This window comes from Gymnoscopelus microlampas (genome assembly GCF_963454915.1).
Source record: "Gymnoscopelus microlampas genome assembly, chromosome: 16".
Taxonomy (NCBI): domain Eukaryota; kingdom Metazoa; phylum Chordata; class Actinopteri; order Myctophiformes; family Myctophidae; genus Gymnoscopelus; species Gymnoscopelus microlampas.
Genome location: NC_139953.1, coordinates 11248891 through 11268544, shown reverse-complemented (window position 1 = coordinate 11268544; position 19654 = coordinate 11248891). Strand labels below are relative to the sequence as shown.

Genomic DNA, 19654 nt, shown 5'->3' with positions numbered 1-19654 from the left:
GCGATGCCAGGAGGACGGCGACGAGGACAACATGGATGTACATACCAGCTTCAGTGGCGCACTTCGATAATCATTAGACTCCCCATCCACTAGCAGTGGAAGTCTGGGTTTGACTGCCGCTTGGGACATTACTTTTTCAAACAACCGCGGACTACTTTTTTTCGCCGATAAAGTATAGTTTTGGACCATGACGGAGGCGCGCCGAATCAGCAGACCTTGAGGCTGAGGAAGTCGCGCCCGAGCGCCTCCAGGCGCGAGTGCCCGCGACGACCAGCCGATGGTCTGCTGATTCGAATCAGCGCCGTTCGAGTTATGTACCGATAGGGACAGAATCGTAAATGGTGTTGTGGGGACTGGACTGCATTTGCCCCTCTATGGTTTGCCCCAGAGCCTTCTGTTTGCCCCATTGAACTGCCACTCGCTGCACTAACATAGCCCGCCAGCCCGCCCCCTCAGGCTCGCCCCCTTGTGCGCGTGCGTGCGTGTGTGTGTGTGGGCGCGCATGCATGTGTGCGTGCTCGTTTGTGTTGTGCGCGTGTGCGATGGTGGTGTGGGACTGGCTTTTATTGGTTCTACAGAAATGCCTGGTGGGCGGACGGGCGGTGAAAATAAGCGCTTCTTTTCCATTCTACCTGGAATGCCAATCTACCTGTAACACATATACCAGCATCATTTTCTATAGTTACTGTAACTGCACTTGTGTGATAATGCTTTACACACACATAATTAAAGGTATAGTAGGCAACATTAAGCCTAAATTAAAAAAATATTTATATATATATATTTAGCATTTTTCCCCCTCTATCAGCCACTATATAATGATGCTGGGGTGTTTTCCTGCATTGAAACACAGTCCTCCTTCTGAAATCCGTATTTTCGCTACTGTTTATGTTTATGTTATGTTTGTCGGGACGTAAATTAACGCACGCATGTACGCGTCCGTGCGCGTCCGTGTCCGTGTAAAATTTTTACTTTCGGTTTTAAAACGCTCTCAAACTTCTTTTTTGAGGCACAGAATTTACTTATAAGATAGCGTTTGGATAGAATTTAGTTGTTTAACTTCATATATGTGGTCAATTTATCATGAAAGAGCCTATTTAAAAATACAAATTCAGAGAACCGGCAGGGGCGGGCAGTTCCGCACATTGTATCCGAATAAAGCAACCTATTTTCGGCATGGCCCGTTTCAAAGACCCCCCTGCGTCACCCCCCTGGTGGTCGGGGAAACAAACTGCTGGAGGGGCGGTGTTTTTTTCTTTTTTTTATCTCTGAACTTGCCTACAATCCCTTTAAGTTGATGGTCTACGGCTATCTGATGGACAGATTATAATAATCCAATTAATATGTCTATATCTATCAAGGCTGCCCTGCCAACCTCTATATATAGTGTAAATATTGTATATTGTATTCTATACTGTGTAGATATTGTTGCATGTTTATATTTAGAGTAAGTAGTCGTAAATAATTTACTGTAGATGTTTTCTCCGTCACCTAGTGAATTGTATTTAAAGACCTCCCATGAAATCTAGCAGAATATTGAGACCAAATACACAAGCAGGACGTGTTTGACTTTGAACTGACCGTCCTATTGGCCACAGTGACAGCGATCAAAAACATGCTCTTTCAAACGAACACTGGCAGGGTCATCCTGATGGGTAAAGTGGAACAAAATGTATGTTTCTTCACAATTCCAATCAAAGGCAGAGTAACTGCAAACAGCAATGGTGCAAACGTGGAGTAAAACATGTATCGTATAAGATGGCTGCATCGACAGAAGTGAATTAGGCTGTATAGGATGATGTACATCAGTGTTTCCCGACCTTTTCTGGACTTGAAAATCTAGAAAGTGTTTATGGCCCACCCATCTGACTACTTAACACGGCAGCCGAAGATGGTCAGATGGGTGGGCTGGATGCATTTTCAGAGCATGCTCATGTAACGCCCGGAATTCGAACCCGGGTCTCCCTCGTGGAAAGCCAACATCTTAACCACTAAGCCAAAGGGAATTCCCTTTGGCTTAGTGTTTAAGATGTTGGCTTTCCACGTGTGAGACCAGGGTTCAAATCCCGGGTGTTACAATGGTGCCATGACTCGGATCGGGTTTCCCCGTGGGAGGAGGTCAAAAGGGGGGTGAGTGTAGCAGAGTGGTTCACAACCTCAGCCTGATGGCCTGAACCTCTAATATCTCCCCCGAGCTATAGGGAATTCCCTTTGGCTTAACGGTTAAGATGTTGGCTTTCCACACAGGAGACCCAGGTTCGGATCTCGGGCGTTACACTCGTTTTAATGATCAATCGATTGTGTTCCAACCAACACTGGTTGGGGATCGCTGAAGTACATCATCTCACGGCTTCCCGCTTATCAGACTCAAAGTTGAGTGCATTAGACCTCTGAGCCTGTGGGCACTGCATGGGAGCCCGGATGAGTGGGCAAGTGAGCAGAATAAATGGGGGACGACGACACAGATTAGTGCCTGGATTCTCATGTGATTCTCCCCCAGCCAGGCCAGCAGAGCTGACACCGGCCAGCCCTGCTATAAGTGCACATCACTAACATCAACAACATCAGACCAGTGGTGGAAGAAGTACTCAGATTTGTTTAAAGTAGCAATACCGCAATATAAAAATACATGGTTAATGTATGTTTTGTATTAATAATATAAATCTGTAACTGGTGTACTAGTGACAGTAACTAGTGACTAAAGCTGTTAAATAATTGTAATGCAGTGGGGAAAAAAGTACAATATTTGCATTTATAAAGAAAAATGGAAATATTCAAAGTAAAAAGTACCTCAAAGTTGCACTTAAGTACAGTACTTGATTAAATGTACTTTGCACCAGTGCATGTGATTCTCCCCCAGCAGTGCTGCCCAGCACATCAGTAACATCACAGAACAACATTATAGACACAGAGATGTTACGGTTTATTCTTTTGACTTGGACTTTTGACCTTATCACATTAACCACTTAAAAACTGTGTACTCAGTTGACTCTTTTTAGAAGTACTTTATGAATAAAATTAACTTTACTTGACAACTGTAGAAGTTTTTTTCTTCCTCTTTTTTCCCCCTTCTTTTTAGGGGATTAGTTGTGTTGTTGTGTTTAAATTAGTTGTGTATTGCAAAAGTCTAATTTTGTTCTAAATGTGTTGTATCCAATCTAATGTATCTTAATTATATCTGTTACTAATGTGGGATAATACAATAAATTAAAGGGGGAGGGGGGATTGAGGTCCTGTTCAACAGGGACCATTGCAAGTATCATTTACACTGAGCAAAGACAACAGATGTTATGCCGCAGAGCTGCAAAACAAAGATTAACCTTGATTTAATGTACTGTAGGTACTGTAGATGTTTAACCCAAACTCTGCGGGAGTCTCTCTGTACTTCTGCACAGCCCCTTGCAGGGAGTCTGAAACAGGTCCTGTTTTCATATGGAGATTGAACTGGCACCAAAAAGCCTTTAAAACACATTTGAATTGTCTCTGGTTGGACTCTATTACTCTGCATGGAAACCAATTGCCAAAATAATTCTACCTAAAGACACTTGAGAGTTCTCACTCCAAAAAAAGCATGTGATGTGCAAAGCAGTGCCAACAGCATTCTACATACATAGACTCTTAAGAGTTCTCTCTCCAAAAATGTATGTGATGTGCAAAGCAGTGCCAATGGCGTTCTACATATATAGACTCTTAAGAGTTCTCGCTCCAAAAATGCATGTGATGTGCAAAGCAGTGCCAATAGCATTCTACATACATAGACTCTTAAGAGTTCTCTCTCCAAAAATGTGTGTCATGTGCAAATAAGCCAACTCTTGAAACTTGGCTAAACTTACCCATAAGTTAGGATGCAAGGCAGGTTGGTCCATATCTAATAATAAGTGTGTTTTGGGGATTTGTGCAGGAACCTGCATGGACTGGAAGCTGAGAAGCCGGACTACGGCGTTAAAGCCCCCCTCATCCCACCCTCACTCCACTCCAATGGGGAAATCAGCCATCGCATTCCAAACAGCATGTCGTCAGCAGCAGGACAATGCAAGGTGAATGTTGTGTTTTAGGAGAGCGCGCCACTCTAGCTCCACGCTGCTTGGTGATGTCATTCAGTCCATATATGGCACAGAATGGCACTTTGCCCTCTTTTATAGGACGGGGAGGGAGGAGGAGGAGGAGGAGGAGGAGGAGCTCAGGCCAGGAAGAGGGAGGGAGTCTCTTTTTTTCCTTTAAACATTTTTCCCAGGGTGGCAGCAGGCAAACAGGGGCAGCATGTGAAATAATCTCATTCAGTAGGTGTTAAATACACCAGTGGTTCTCAAAGTTGGGTCCTTGGGGGTGAGGGGGGGTGTACCAGGGGGTCCCCAGCAAAATCAGTTCATATAGCGTCACAATCATTTTAACCACTTTAACCAAATTTTATACTTTGGCTGTTCAAAAAGATCAGATCTACAAGTTCATAGCATGTCACTTCGTGCCGCGCTATGAGCTTGTAGATCTGCTATTTTAGAAAAAATGTGGTTTTTTTTTGCAAATCTTTATGTATATATATATATATATATTTTTTTTTAAAAGCAAACTTTTTAAACTCAAATCTTTGCTTAATCTGGAGGTCCCTGGCACAACATCTTTTTGAGATGGGGGGGTCCGCACTCCGCAGCCAAATACATATCATTTGGTGGTTTGAGAACCACTTGAAATACTTTGCATATTTTGGTGTTGGATTTTCTTATCCAAACTGTTGCTCTATTATTCTGACCTGTCCGTCTCGCCGACCAGCAGTGTTTCCATAGAAACGAGCCGACAATGCAAGAGGAGAGTTTTGTTGCGGCACATGACAATGGCAGAGCGCTGCACATCCCCCCTTCATTATAATCCTGTGTGTTGCTGCAAAAAGAATCATTGTAACTGCATGGATTTTAGTAGCTGTATCTATCCACACAGTAAAATGTGGATAGTGTTCATTTATCTATGAGAGTGCATGTGCAAATGTTCCAGGGTCCATTTAAATGCATTTGTGCACATTTCGGACTTATACATGGATACATTATGACTGAGCATTTTACTGTGTAGGAGATCATGAATGTGAACTGACAGAGCAGCTTTTTGCAGCAAATGGATTTCTGCCGCTGAAATACAGTAGTACCACAGTGTGTGTGTGTGTGTGTGTGTGTGTGTGTGTGTGTGTGTGTGTGTGTGTGTGTGTGTGTGTGTGTGTGTGTGTGTGTGTGTGTGTGTGCGTGTGTGCGCGTGTGTGCGTGTGTGTGTGTGCGCACACGCACGTGTGCTCGTGCGTGTGTGTTGTTCACAATTCCAAATCATAACTTAAAAATGTAATAATTACAGTAAAAATGCTTGATCAATAGTGTGCAAAATGTGGAGTCGGGGCAATTTCAATGCTTCCGTCGCACAAGACCGTTTGACAGAAGCATTTCAAAATTCTTCGAGCCACAGTCTGTCACTATAACCATTCAGCTATCGGTTCACCCACCTATTCTTCTGCCTACACATACGTCATGTTCTAGTATGAGCGAATAAGGGAAGAGGATCAATGTCACGCGATGCCCTTGTTTGGCCGGGCAAAAACTCGGATGTGTCTCAAAGAATATGATTATTGGCTTAGTTTAGAATATTTGGCGGTACCGTTTAAAAATTTCACAAGATCGGTGGTTGTTGCAATTACCTGCACTACAACACTTCACCATATGTTGCGCTATGACGAAATAAACCCATAAAATGTAACAATGTGTACGTTCCGTAATGCAGTCGGCTCTATTCACAGCAGCCATATTATGAAGACATTCACAGGTGTTACCAATGATACTAATGAAGGCTCTGTTCCATTCTGGTCAAACAGAGTCAGGGTGCTGATATTGTGCATGTTGGCCCACTGGAAACACTCTGTTACACCAGTGGGTCTACAGTTGGGGTCCAGGGACCCTCATGGGCTTCCAAATGGTCCCGTACAGGTGTGTAACTCTGAGAGTGTACAAATGGAATCAAATGGCCCGTAAGGGTCCATTTGGTTCCATTTGTACACTCTCAGAGTTGTGGGGCTCGTGGAAACCACTGTGCTAGACTAAATGGAACAGAGCCTTCATTAGTATCATTGGTAACGACTGTGAAAGAAGTGATAATATGGCTGCTGTGCATAGAGCCTATTCCTATGGTGAAAGCTGTGTTGTTTCACCCAGTGAAGGAATGGCGGATTCGGCCACGCCCCGAAATACCCGTATCTGTCTCAAAGAATTAGTGTTATCTGATCTGCAGCAACATAGTTTTAGCTGAATGTAAATAAAGTGATATGTAAGATGACTGATATGCTCGGCTGTTGTTAGCTATACAGTAACTTTGCAAGCAGCTGCCGTTTCTCCTGAACGCCTGTCCCCCTACATTCAGATCTATTCATAGTGTCATCATGACATACACACTACTGTAGGCCGTTCCCTGAGAGTGAACGGCCTGTGAGACTCAGTGTTAAGTTTGAATAAAATTCCATTTCGTTGTTGTCATATTTTAGTCATCTGAAATGTTTTACTTTTAGTATAGTTTTTGTCACGGTCCGCTCCGTGGGCCGTGGACTCATTGCCCTTATATGGTCGTGGACACTTTAGGCCTGTTCTTTAGGCCTGTCACGGTCCGCTCCTCGGGCTGTGGACTCTGACTTTATTATTTAGACCTTCCGGCCCTTTTAAGGTCTTGGACTTATTAGGCCATTGTTCTGTTCTGTACCTTGTTATTCTGATACTCTGTTGTTGTTGCCCTGCGTTTGTTCTGTACCTTATTTTGTAGTCTTGTTTCTTGTTCTGCTTAGTTATTGTTACCTGTCTTGTCTCACCTCCCTGTTGATTAGTCATGTTCTCCTCCTGTGTCCTCTTAGTCCCGCAGCCTATCCCAGTGTTGATTGTCTGTTGAGTTCACCTGTGTCTTATTATGTCCCTGTCTATTTAAGCCCTGTGTTTGCTACCTGTCCTTGCTTGTTCATTCTATTATGTTGCGTGCTGTGACATCCTGAGGTCAGTCCCTTGCCTGTATTATTACCTTTTGAGTTATTAAACCCGTTAAACCGACCAGTTCTGCCTCTGTCTCTCCTGCACTTGGGTCCTACAATCCTGCCCTGACTCAAACCGTGACAGTTTTAGTTAACTATATATCATGAGATTTTAGTAGTCTAAATCTACAGAGAATAGCAGATCTACAAGCTCTACAAGCTCCCAGACGGGAGCTTGTAGATCGGCTATTTTCGGAGCGCGACAGCCGCACGCAAACAATCATAAAATGACTTGTTTCAGTTCTACTGGATCTCCTCTCCACCAGTCCCTCACTAACATTTTAGTCTACGTTTTATTTGTTGACTAAATTAGTCATGATAGCTTAGTTTTTGTTTTTATTTTAACTAGTTGTCTACGGCCAAAGACAATGTACTGTAGTGGTTAGGATTCTGTTCCTACTTACATGTAGTCTGTACCTGTGCTGAGAGCAATTACATCACAACAACCAACAAACCACACAAGATGAGACATTTAATAGACTAGCATGCATACAATACCGTATGAATATTCTACCCTCGTTTAAAATGAACTACAACATTACAGTATCACATAAACTAACAGGGCTCTGTAAGCTGATTGTATGACCTTCTGTATAGTAGTGTGTATATCTGTCTGTCTCTTATGTCATCATGATTTGTGTGCATGGGGATCTCATTTTAAATAAGCTTAGTGCTTAATGAGTCTTCCAGTTTAGTAGACCTTGTATTGTGAATCTGTACTTCCATGTATGTTTTTTCTCATGTCTTACTAAATAAAGTACATCAATCAATCAATCAATCAATCAAACTCTATAGATGAATCCACAGAGCGCTGCGGTGTCAGACTCCTGCTGCGGTGTGTATTTTGACTCCGCAGTAATGATTGCGCCAGGGGAGCGCTCTGTCGATTCGTCTGGTCTGCTCCTTTTTTCTCTCCACACAAAATCTCGTCACCAGAAATAGCAGATCTACAAGCTCACAACTTACAGCTTGTAAGCTAAAAGCTCACTGAATGTCCGCCCCAAGAACTTTGATTGATTGATTGAATAGTTAATTAACAGTCTACAAATAGTACAGTACAGTGGTACGATAGGGAAGTTAGTTACTGTTCACTTATTACACAAAGCACAGAGCCTCGGATCGTTCTGGATCATTTGCTTCTAAGAACAGTCAGTGGTTCTCAAACAAAGTGGGGTCCGGTGGGATCACCAGTCCTTGAGAGGGTTCCAGGGGGTCCCCTAGCTTAGTGGTTTTCATCATGTGATTTTGGGGGTGTCCCCATGACAGTGAAGTGACAATTTAAACCTTTTTAATACCTAAACCAGACCATTATTGCATCAAAAGTAATCAACAAACTATACTATGGCCAAATTGTCAAATAATATAAGAAAGAGGCAGAACTTGTGAAAATAGACGATCTACAAGCTCACAAGTTGCTAGGCGTTGTGAGCTTGTAAATCTGCTATTTTCACAAAATGTATTTGTGGAACCCGGTCAAACAAAATGTAATGCCTCAACTCCTACAATTCCAAGTGCTTATCAGGGTGGGGGGTCCCCAGTTCAAAGATGATTATTTTGGGGGTCACGGCCTGAAAAGGTTGAGAACCACTGCTCTGCTCAAATGATTGATAGTTAGGAACCAAATGGATCCTTACTCTGAGAGTGTACACATGGAACCAATGTGTTCACTGGAGTTATGGGGGGTCCGTGGTCCTAATGCATACCAAACTGGGAGTCCTTGGAATGAAAACAATTTGAGAACCACTGTCTTATACTGTAAATGATGTCATTTCCCCACGTGTGTTTATAGGGCTGTTCTGTGTGTGATATCAGCTGTGGTACATCTCCCGTCCAGACTGACTCCAACATACAGGAATGTGTTGTTATCACACAGTGGTGGGACTTCATAGGGGTGGGGGTGCTGAAGATTCTCAAACCTTTTCCATTTCAAGGGCCCCAGCTTGGGGTATGCCATGGACCCCCATTCGATATACAATTCTTTATTTCTGGGACCCCATTCCCAGTTTTTATACAACTCTGAGAGCGTACAAATGGAACCAAATGGACCCGTATTTGGTTCCATTTGTCCATTTCTACGTTCTTTTGCCCCAATGGAGAAGCTTGGTTTGCAGCATGGCCACAACATGTACAAAGGTGGGTGTTATATGGCAGCTGCACAGCTAAATCCAGTGTTAATGTAACTCTCTAACTACTTAAACAGCATAAAAGCACCTTGAGGTACGTCAAATAACAAAAGAGCCTGATCTACAAGCTCACAACACGCTACAATGCAACAGCCGATCTACAAGCTCACAACACGGGAGCTTGTAGATCGGCTGTTTTCGCCAAATGCATGCCGATTTTTGCAGACTGTTCACCTATTTTTGCAGAATGTTTGCATTATTGTGACATGCCCAGAATAAAGGGACACTAGGGTTCATGTGGATAAGTTAACACTCCAGATAGTGTACACCACAAATGAAACCTGGTAGAAATCCTGAATCAATCATGCATTTAGTGCCACAGAAAAGTATTTTGTGAATAAAACCAAATGGGATATTGTAGCACAAATCTCAACCAGATAGTTACCAAGTTTTTTTTTTCCTCAAAAGGATTCCTCTTGGTAATGGGATTTCTATAGAGAATAGATAACAAAGTTACATTCATCACTCTGTAATAAGCCAGGGTTTTATTGAAACACTGCATGCACATGCACACGCAGTGAATGATGCAGGTCAGCAGCAGACCTCTTTATAATGTGGAACAGAATTATTTATAAATCTCTGATATATGGGGCTTAAGCTACACAAATGTGTTATCCTTATAAACGTTTACAAAAATATTTTAAGTTATATAATGTATTTTTTTTGGGTCTGTTTTTGTTTTTGTTGAGTTTCTTTTTGTTCAGATGGTCGATATCTCCTTTTAGAACAAGAGCTCATATGGGGAGCATTCCTCAGACTTATCAAGTGAAGCGAGCCTTGCCAGGCAGCTCTATCCTGTTCAGCATCAGCATGCTGAATGGAGTCCTTTGATGCAATATTTCATGGAGTTGTCTGACGCACAGGGCCAGGTATTTGAAATATTATGCTGTATGGACAGCAGATGTGAGCACACATTGGAGGTGGCATTTATAATACAGGGCTTCTTGTCATCTCCTTTTCTTATTAGGCGGCTCCCGAGTTCAGAAAACACATTGAACATGTAAACGCCATTCTGCATGTCTCCATGTCTCAATTGTTCCAAGTCTCAACCACTTAAACCAACCATATATACTGTACTTTGCAGACCATGCAGGCCCCTCCTGTTTTCGCTCCAGTCTACACTAAATATCTTTGTTGAAAATAGCTGATTATTTTTGCCAAATTGTCTCCCCAGAATAGGGACACAATGGTTCTAGTGGTTAAGAGTTTAGAGCCTTTTAAATCCTGACTTAAGTTTTCTGAAAAACGTCAAATATTTATTCAAAAAATTACAACAAATGTATGTTGCTATATACTGTACATAGCAACAAGAACCCCAAAAGGGGCACCGTCCTGAAAGGTTTAGTTACAAATAACTTGTCTCTTGCTTTCATCTTCCACACATCTCCAATTCATGACGATTTGATAGTGAAAATAGCCAATCTAGTATAGCTCACAACAACGCATCACAATGTGACGTGTTATCATCTGCTATTTTCATTGTTTTTCACAATTTGTTTCTGACGTTATTTTGAAAACATAAAGATTATTTTTTTCAGATTTTTGTAATCTTTTAAAATAATAATAAAAAATGTTTTTTAGGAAAAAAAAGGGATATTTACTCGCGACCCCATGAAAATCGTTCTGTGACCCAAATATGGGTCCTGACCCATTGCTTAGGAAACACTGTTGTGGTGCACCCGAATCAGGTGCGTGTTGTTGTGTGTAGTGCTGTGTGGATCATATCTGTGTTGATGGGAACCATCGTCCATGGAGCGTTGATGAGGCATTCACTGTCTATCACAGCAATCTGCTCAGGGCCTTATCTGATGCTCCTTGTTTTTTTTTTCAGGAAGAAAAAAACATGTTCTATGACAAATAAACGTGGGTTCTACTTGGATTATTATTACACACTGTAGAGCAGTGGCTCCCAAACCTTTTTAGCTCAAGAACCAAAAGAGAAATAAGACGTTTGCCCAGGACCCACACTAGTGAAAATAGCAGATCTACAAGCTCACCAGGCGTCATGAAGCGATGCGTTGTGAGATTGTAGAGCTGCTATTTTCACTATTCTTAAACTTTTATTTATTTATTTATGGAAATGATTCGATTTTTTCATTTTATTGTTTTTTTTTAAATTGATACATTTTTTTTTCATAATAACCATGTATTTTGAGTTATGATTGAGTTATATAATATGGTCATTTCCAATGCCCCGAGGATCAGGAAACTCTCTGAACTTACATACTATTTGTAGCAGCAATGGTTCTCAACGTGGGGTGCGGGGACCTCTGGGTATTGTAACTAGATAAAAGGTTGAAATCTTGTTTGAAATGACCAAACCTGCCTACTGATGATGTCACTGGTAGGCACGTTTCTGAAGCGTTCACAGCCCTCCTCTGGGACAAAGAGTGAGTAGACAGAGGTGCCATCTTATTATAAACTTTGGTGAGAACCAATTATGTGAAGATAGGCTGAAAATGGGTGAAGGGGTCCTTTAAAGCTTTTCAGGGACGTTTTCCAGGGAGTAAAACTAGTGAAAATAGCAGATCTACAAGCTCACAACGCTGCGCGAAGCGACGCGTTGTGAGCTTGTAGATCTGCTATTTTCACTACTTCTTAAAAGTATTTTCCCCCCTCTAATTAATGGATTTAAAAAAAAACAAAAAAACTAAATGTAGGACACAAAATAAAGGGGTATTTACTCGCGACCCATACCCACATAATGGGTCCCGAGTCCCGACCCACTGTTTGGGAAACAGTGCTTTAAAGCACTGATTGACATCGGTTATGAGCCTCACACATTCTTACTGGGAACAGCATGCTGGTATTGATTTCTTTGGTGCATAAAAACTGAAGCCGCATTCATATCAGTATTTATGCACCACTTTATCTGGAGCAAAACTCAACTGCAGGTCTGCTAACAACTCTCATGTTCTTTTAACATAAACCACAGCTAAAATCCTTTCTGTTTGCCGCTGCCTTTCGTTGAGTTTTCTTTACTGATTTCAAATGTGCTTTTTTATATTGTGCTTTTTTGCTCTGTATCCTGAGTGTCAGTGCTGTGTTAGTGTGACTATTCTCACGTTCAGACCCCTGAACAGTGTTTGTGCCGAGTTTGATGTTGATGCAGAGTCGGATCAGAGAAGTTAAACACCTCCACTACTGCTACTACTGCAACACACACGCACACACGCACACGCACACCACGCACCTCTCCCTCTCCTGCTCCAGTAGATTAGTGAAGTCGTCACTCTTGTTCATGAAGTCGGAGTGTTTGCGTTTCTCGTTGTCCAGCTCGCTCACCGTGCGGCGGTGCCATTTCTCCGCCACCAGCAGCTGCTCCAGCATTCTCCTGTATGTCTCTCTCTGCTTGTCCTCCAGTCTGTCCAGCTGATGGGAGGACATACATGACCACACTTCACTATGGGCTGATTTCATTCATGTTATATTTTATTATTATTATTTGGGTATCATATAGAGAGACGCCCTAGTGTAGAGGTTAGAGCACATGCCTTTCGTTGCGGATGGTCGTGGGTTCAAACCCTGCCTGAGGCACGCTGGGCAAGACCTGGGCTGCTTGGTTGTCTAGGCGGAAGTGGTTGGAATTGGCGGAAGTACCGCTCAAGGAAATGACGTTGACGCGTTACAAATCTGTTGTGATTCGTCAAAAAAGATCGGTTCCGGTGGAAACATGTACGACGGAAATCCTGTCTACACAGGACTTCAGAGACACCCTCTGCTTTAGGTCATGACCAGGCTCTTCTCTTCGCAGATGAGTGAGGCTGGGAACGAGGCTATGCCTGGGTTCGATGTCAGCAAAGGGCATGCGGTCGTAACGGGTTCCTAACGCCAATTAAAAGGGGTTCAGATCTGAGCCACGTCTCCTGAGGAGGCGCGTGTCCTCGACAGCGGTCTCCGGACGTACAGTAAAAACGGATGATGATTTGGTAGCATCGCACGGCAACTGACATACATAGTGGTGAAAGATTGTAGTCAGATTGTCAGATTCTGTCCACTTGCTCTGCCTCTCAGACGTGGGTTGTGGACAGTTCAGAAGCCTGGTCTGTTCATTTCAAACAGGATTTCAAACTTAGTTTTCCTGAAATCGATAATTTCATTGGAAGACTAGCTGACGTCAGCTAATGGGGATCCATATAAATAAACAAATAAAGTGGTAGGCACGTTTATGAACTGTCCACAGCCCACCAGTGAGACGCAGAGTGAGTAGACGGAAATGATGCCATGTTGTAATGAGTATTAGTGAGGACCAATTATATGAAGATATGGTTGAGATTATGATTGCTCCTTTAAGTAAAGGTAGCCTACCTCAAAATGATACTTAAATAGTGCACTTAGCTACTTGCACCACAGACTGCACACACATTTCTGACAGCAAACGTCCTCCGCGTGGCCCACTGGGCGCTCGCATTCCACGCCCGGCACCGAGCCGGCGAGCCGAGGCAGCCCCGCCGGAGCGACCCCGCCTACGAGTGACGAGAAGTTCTCCATTCAAAGTGCTGTTGCAGTCAGTCGCCTACCTCAGCCATGGGCGTTTCATACACGTCGTCTGTGGGGGTCCGAGTGTTGGTGAGTAGGCGGTCTCTCTGCAGGGCCTGCAGGGGTTTGGTCGGGACGGCAGAGCCGTAATGAGCTTCCAGCATCTCTGGACCCGTTCGCTCTGATTTCAGCATGCCGATGATGTCTTCTCTGGCCTGCATGCGGAGACATTAACCACTTTCAACCTGAAAGTCACTACTTTCATTTTCAAAACTAGTCCTTCAAATCTAGTCCTATATTGCACTCATCAGAGCAATGGTCAGTCACCATGTTATGGCCATTTGAAGGGTTAAACATTGCTGTAACACAACTGTAGTGCAGCATTATGTGTGCAATTAAGTTTTGGTGTGACTATTCTCATATCAGACTCCTGAACAGTGCACGTGTGATAGTGATATAATAGTGATCCAGTGTGATCCAGTCAAGACAATTCATTAAATAAATAAATAAGTTAAAGTTCATAAGTATACATTTAAAAGCAAATAAATCTTGCTGAAACCGTTTTGTGACATTAAATAAATGTAAACAAGTCATGTGAAAGTGATTAAAAAGTTAAAAGGTGAACAGAGACAAAAGAGATCACTGAATCTGTTATCTACTAGTTTCTACTAGTTCACAGTTTTGGTGTCGGTAATCGATTGGTCACGTCTGCAGGGAGCAGGGGATCTGTGGGAATGTGGGCCTGTTGCGTCATTCTCAATGCTGCTGACAGAGAACAAACACTGTGTCTACATTCTTACTGAGATTTCCCCTGTTTCAGGTACAAAACGGGCATTTCTGCTCATGAATGTTTGAAAGTGTTATCATGATGTTTTGTTTATGGTTTGAGTAACTTTGTGACCGAATATTGAGTGTTTTAAAAGCATTAGTTTAATGGATTGGATTATGCATTGATTCACTGCAGAATGCAGCAGGTGGCCATGATTGCACAATAGAGCAGGTAGCCATGATACATGCAGTGTACAAGATTGCTAATGGATGTGTGGGTAACTTACATGCAGTTATGTTCATTCTCCAAGAGAATAAAGCACCAAGCAGTATTATAAAGTCAAGAGAAAATGATTGTTTGTGTTTACAGTGTTTTTGCACTTTAATATGATTAAATTCATGGTTATTGAAAAAGATGTATATTTACCTCTATAGTTACCTGTTGAGTTTGACCTGTTGAAAAAGAAAAGATAAATGGGAATACAATGATACCTGAATGTTTACCTGACTGAGTGTAACCTGTAAAAAGAAGATAAATGTTATTGTCTTTACCAGTGTACCTACCTGTGAAAAGAAATGTGTTAAGTTGGAAAAAGGAACATTATTGTGACTATGTAAATATTTCTGAACTAAATTGAAAGTAAAGATTCTCAATGCTGCTGACAGAGAACAAACACTGTGTCTACATTCTTACTGAGATTTCCCCTGTTTCAGGGTTTAACATATGGAGGCCCCAGTGAGAAGAATGTGGCGAGGACCAGCTGTCTCAGATAGACGTCCCCGACCAACATTCAGCTCCTTTTCATCAACAACCTACAACCAGGGTGGACGATAGTGCGTGGTGGTTCAACAACTGCGTAGAGAGACTTGCATGCAATCTGAGGTCAACCACTGGTGCCAGGAAAGCTGCGTCTACTCTGCAAAGAGAAGGTTCATCACCACACTGACGTCCACGGGTCCATAAACCGTGTTGTCTATTTTGAAAAAAAAAAGCTGCTGCACCACGCTGACGTCCACGTGTCAGAGAGTTGTGTTGCCGAGTCTGCAAGAAGGTGCTGCACCGCTCCAACGTCCGTGTGTCAAAGAACTGTTTGGCCGTTTCTACAAAGAGGTTCTGCACCACGTGGCTGTCCACGTGTCAAAGAACTGTGTTGCCTATTCTGTGGGGAGAAGATTCTGCACCACAGACATCGACGGGTCAACCAACTGTGTTGCCTATTGTGTAGAGAAGCTTCTGCATCACAGTGAAACTCACAACTGTGTGGCCTATTCTACGAAGTAAAGGTACCTTATCGCACTAACATTCTCCACAGGTCCGAGACTGAGATGTCTGATTCAGACAAAGAAAGCGATTCCTCAGCACGAGAGGATTTGATCCTAGAAATTGGTGGTGCTCTATACACATTGAAAAAAGATGCTTTGATTGAAGTTTGTGATTTTCTAATGATTGCTGGTTTAACACTTGAAGATGTAAAAGGGAAAAGTCGTTCTTCTCTCATCTCCCATGTCACAAGACACTTAGAGAGAGAAGAGTTACTTAAACTTGAGGACCAGGGTATGGCAGAGCTACTTAGGCTGCAAGATAAAATTGCTGAGTTACAACAGGTTGTTCAAATAAGTGAACAAAAACAAAAAGCCTCTGATGGAAAAGAGGCAGGTTTGGTGCAAGAGCAGGTCGTTCAACTCTCAGAAACTGAGCGGTTGCAAAAAGAGGTAGAGACACTACAATTGGCATTAGCATTATCACTACAGGAGAAATCAAACCAAACCAGTGGAGACAAAAATTCAGTGGGCGGGGGAGATAATATTGTTAAGCAGGACTTTGCCTCTGCCCCCCAACCCCGTCTGTCATTACAGTGGAACAGAGAATTCAAAATATCAGGCCAGATTGGCGAACCGGGGCAAAAAGATAAACTTACATTCTCCAGTCTAGCCCACCAAATTGAGCAAGGTATCAACAAGGGATTTCCTGAAATTGAAATAGTTGATGCAGTGATCAGGGCAATTGCACCAGGCCTACAGTTACGTAGCTACCTGGAGGGAAAAACCAACCTCACACTACCGACTTTGAGGCGAATTCTCAGGTCCCATTACCAAGAAAAGGGAGCAACAGAACTGTATAAACAGCTCACGTCAGAGGTCCAAAGTAATAAGGAAACGCCACAAAACTTCCTTATCCGTGCCCTAGATTTAAGACAAAAAATACTCTTTGCTTCACAGGAAGCAGAGTCTGGTCTAAAATGTGATCCTGTCCTTGTACAGAGCATGTTTCTCCATACCGTCCTCACAGGCCTGCAAAATGATAGCATTAAAAGTGACCTCCAACCTTACCTGCAACAAACAAAAACTAGTGATGAGCTGCTCCTTGAAAAACTAAACATTGCATGCGCAAATGAAACAGAAAGACAGAATAAAAAGAAACTACTTACCCAACAGCGGCCAACCACTGTGCACACAGTCCAGTCTGATGACACCTCCACAGATAAAAAAATAAAAAACCCAAATTCAGAGCCCACCAACAAAACTCATCCTGACGTACTAAACCAACTAAAAGAAATGCGTTCTGACATGGCATTATTGAAAAACATAGGCGCTGAAGTTGCACAAATCAAAGAGTCAATCCGCCAGCCTAACCCAGCACAAGCACAGTATTTGGCCTCTCCCGTAGCGCAAGAATGCATTCCCCCTCCCCAGTTTCAGTATCCCCCACAACGCTATTGGCCTACCCCAGGACGAAGAGAAGAGAGAGCGCAGTATCAGCAAAGGTTCTTGCCACAGCAATTTCAGACCCCGAATCGGGCCCGTCAGAACAAATGTATTGGCTGCCAGGAAAGTGGAAATGAATATTGCACCCACTGCTACAGATGTGGTAGTAGTGAACATTTCGCCGCAGGCTGCAGGGCGAGAGGAACCAGACAAGACAAAGAGGGTCCTTTAAATGGGTAGGGGTTACCCCCACGGGACTGGGAGTAACTGGCAACAATATAATGTCCCAACAACATTGCTCAAACTGTGGAGCCCCTGGGAAAGACCAAAGATTTATGAGGTGTGCATCATGTAAAAATGACACTTACTGTTCAAAAACCTGTCAAGTTGAGCATTGGCCAAGACATAGAAAACGGTGCAACCAGCATGCTCACCCAAAAGTAAATGCTACCTGCACAGAGAAAGCGGACAGCCGTCCTCGTCTTGTTAGTCTGGTTGGAAAACGCTGTATAGTTGAATGTTACATACAAGGCCATAAAACCAGAGCATTATGGGATACAGGCTCCCAAGTTTGTATTGTCGATGAAAAGTGGAAAAGCAGATATTTGCCCCATGAAAGATTAAGAGATGTGTCTGAACTACTTGACGCCCCTAATGATTTGGAGATCACAGCTGCTAATGGAGAGAGCATGCCGTATAAGGGTTTCATTGAGGTCACTTTTGGATTAGCCGCAGAGGGAACTGACCCCACAGAACTTGTTGTCCCCATGCTAGTAATGAAAGGCGGATGTCTTTCACAGCCCATCCTAGGCTTTAATGTCATTGAGCAAATAATAAAAACTAGTGCTACAGAACGAATTGATACTATGAAAAGAGAACATTTGCATGAGACATTGAGAGCGGCTTTCCCAAGTCTTGAGAGAGAAAATGTCACAGCATTCATTGATCTGGTGACTGCAGAACAGTCATGTGACTATGTTGTGAGGACAACAAAAGAGAAAGTAACTGTCCCAAAACGCACCTCTGTTCAGATTGACTGTAAAGCACAGACATGGCCATTGAAGAAATTTACCACACTTGTATTTGAGCCTGATATAAATCCTCAGTGGGCTGAAGGCCTAGAGTTTTGTGAGACTTTGGTAACGCTCAGAAGTGGTGCTCCACCTTACATTGTTCTTGATGTTCAAAACCCCACTGATCATGATATTGAGTTGTCTGGAAGAACTGTTGTGGGCACCTTACAGCAGGTTCAGGCTGTTTATCCAGCTACTGTTTTAGAGAAACCTAAACACCAACCGCCAGTATCAGTGAGTCAAGTGAATGCAGGGGGTGAGCCAGTTACTGACACTCAATGGAGTCCACCAATTGACCTCAGCCACCTGGGTGAGCATGAACGAGAAATAATACAGAATATGCTTCATGAAGAACGCTCCTCTTTCTCTGAATCAGATGATGACATTGGATGTATCGGGAAATTGAAGTTGAGCATATCATTGAAAGATATGGAGCCTGTAGCGCGTACTTACCTGTCAGTGCCAAAGCCGTTATATAAAGAAATGAAAGACTACCTGCACAATCTGATTGCACAAGGATGGGTGAAGAAATCCAACTCACCTTATGCCTCACCGGTTGTCTGTGTAAGAAAAAAAGATGGAAGCCTACGCCTTTGCATAGATTACAGAGAACTAAATAAAAAGACCCACCCTGATAGACAACCAATTCCACGAGTGCAGGACATCCTTGACAGTCTTGGAGGCAACTCGTGGTTTTCATTACTAGACCAAGGAAAGGCCTACCATCAGGGCTTTGTGGATGAAGACAGTAGGCCGTTGACTGCATTTGTGACTCCATGGGGTCTGTACGAATGGATAAGGATCCCATTCGGGTTGATGAATGCACCCGCAGTGTTTCAGCGCTGTATGGAGGAGTGTTTGGAAGACGTGCGAGACAACATCTGCATCCCCTATCTGGATGACACACTTGTGTACAGCCAGTCATTTGAGGATCATGTAAATCATGTCAGAAGAGTGCTTCGGCTGTTGAGGAAGTATGGGATCAAACTAAAACCCAGCAAGTGTGTGTTGTTTAAACGGGAGGTCCGCTATCTGGGAAGAGTTGTTTCAGCCGAAGGTAGTAAAGTCGATCCAGCTGACACCATTGCTGTAACAGCCTTGAAAGATAAGAGACCGAGTAACGTAGGAGAGTTACGAACTGTCATGGGCCTACTAAGCTACTACAGACAATATGTAAAGGACTTTTCCCGTATCGCTGGGCCACTTTATGACTTGCTGAAAGCAACAGAAGACAACAATGCGTCGCAATTTAAGACAAACACAAGGCAGGTTACAAGGAAGAATAAAGGAGTGCCATCAAGCAAACCAATTGTCTGGACTGAAGAACATCAAGCCATATTGGAACGGCTAATCGCTTGTCTGGTTGAGCCACCTGTCCTCGCTTTCCCAGACTTCTCACTGCCATT

At 43.1% G+C, this 19654-nt stretch overlaps 1 protein-coding gene across 5 annotated transcripts in view; it reads right to left on the bottom strand.

Moving 5' to 3' along the window:
- The window catches only part of filip1b (filamin A interacting protein 1b), a 50376-nt gene that overhangs the window by 9271 nt on the left and 21451 nt on the right, over positions 1-19654 (bottom strand). For all 5 annotated transcript variants that reach the window (XM_084081799.1, XM_084081800.1, XM_084081798.1 and 2 more), the window contains exons 3-4: positions 13743-13916; positions 12416-12594 (exon numbers count right to left, since the gene is read on the bottom strand). In XM_084081799.1, the coding sequence (XP_083937925.1) occupies positions 12416-12594; positions 13743-13916 (353 nt within the window). The remainder of the gene's footprint in view (positions 1-12415; positions 12595-13742; positions 13917-19654) is intronic.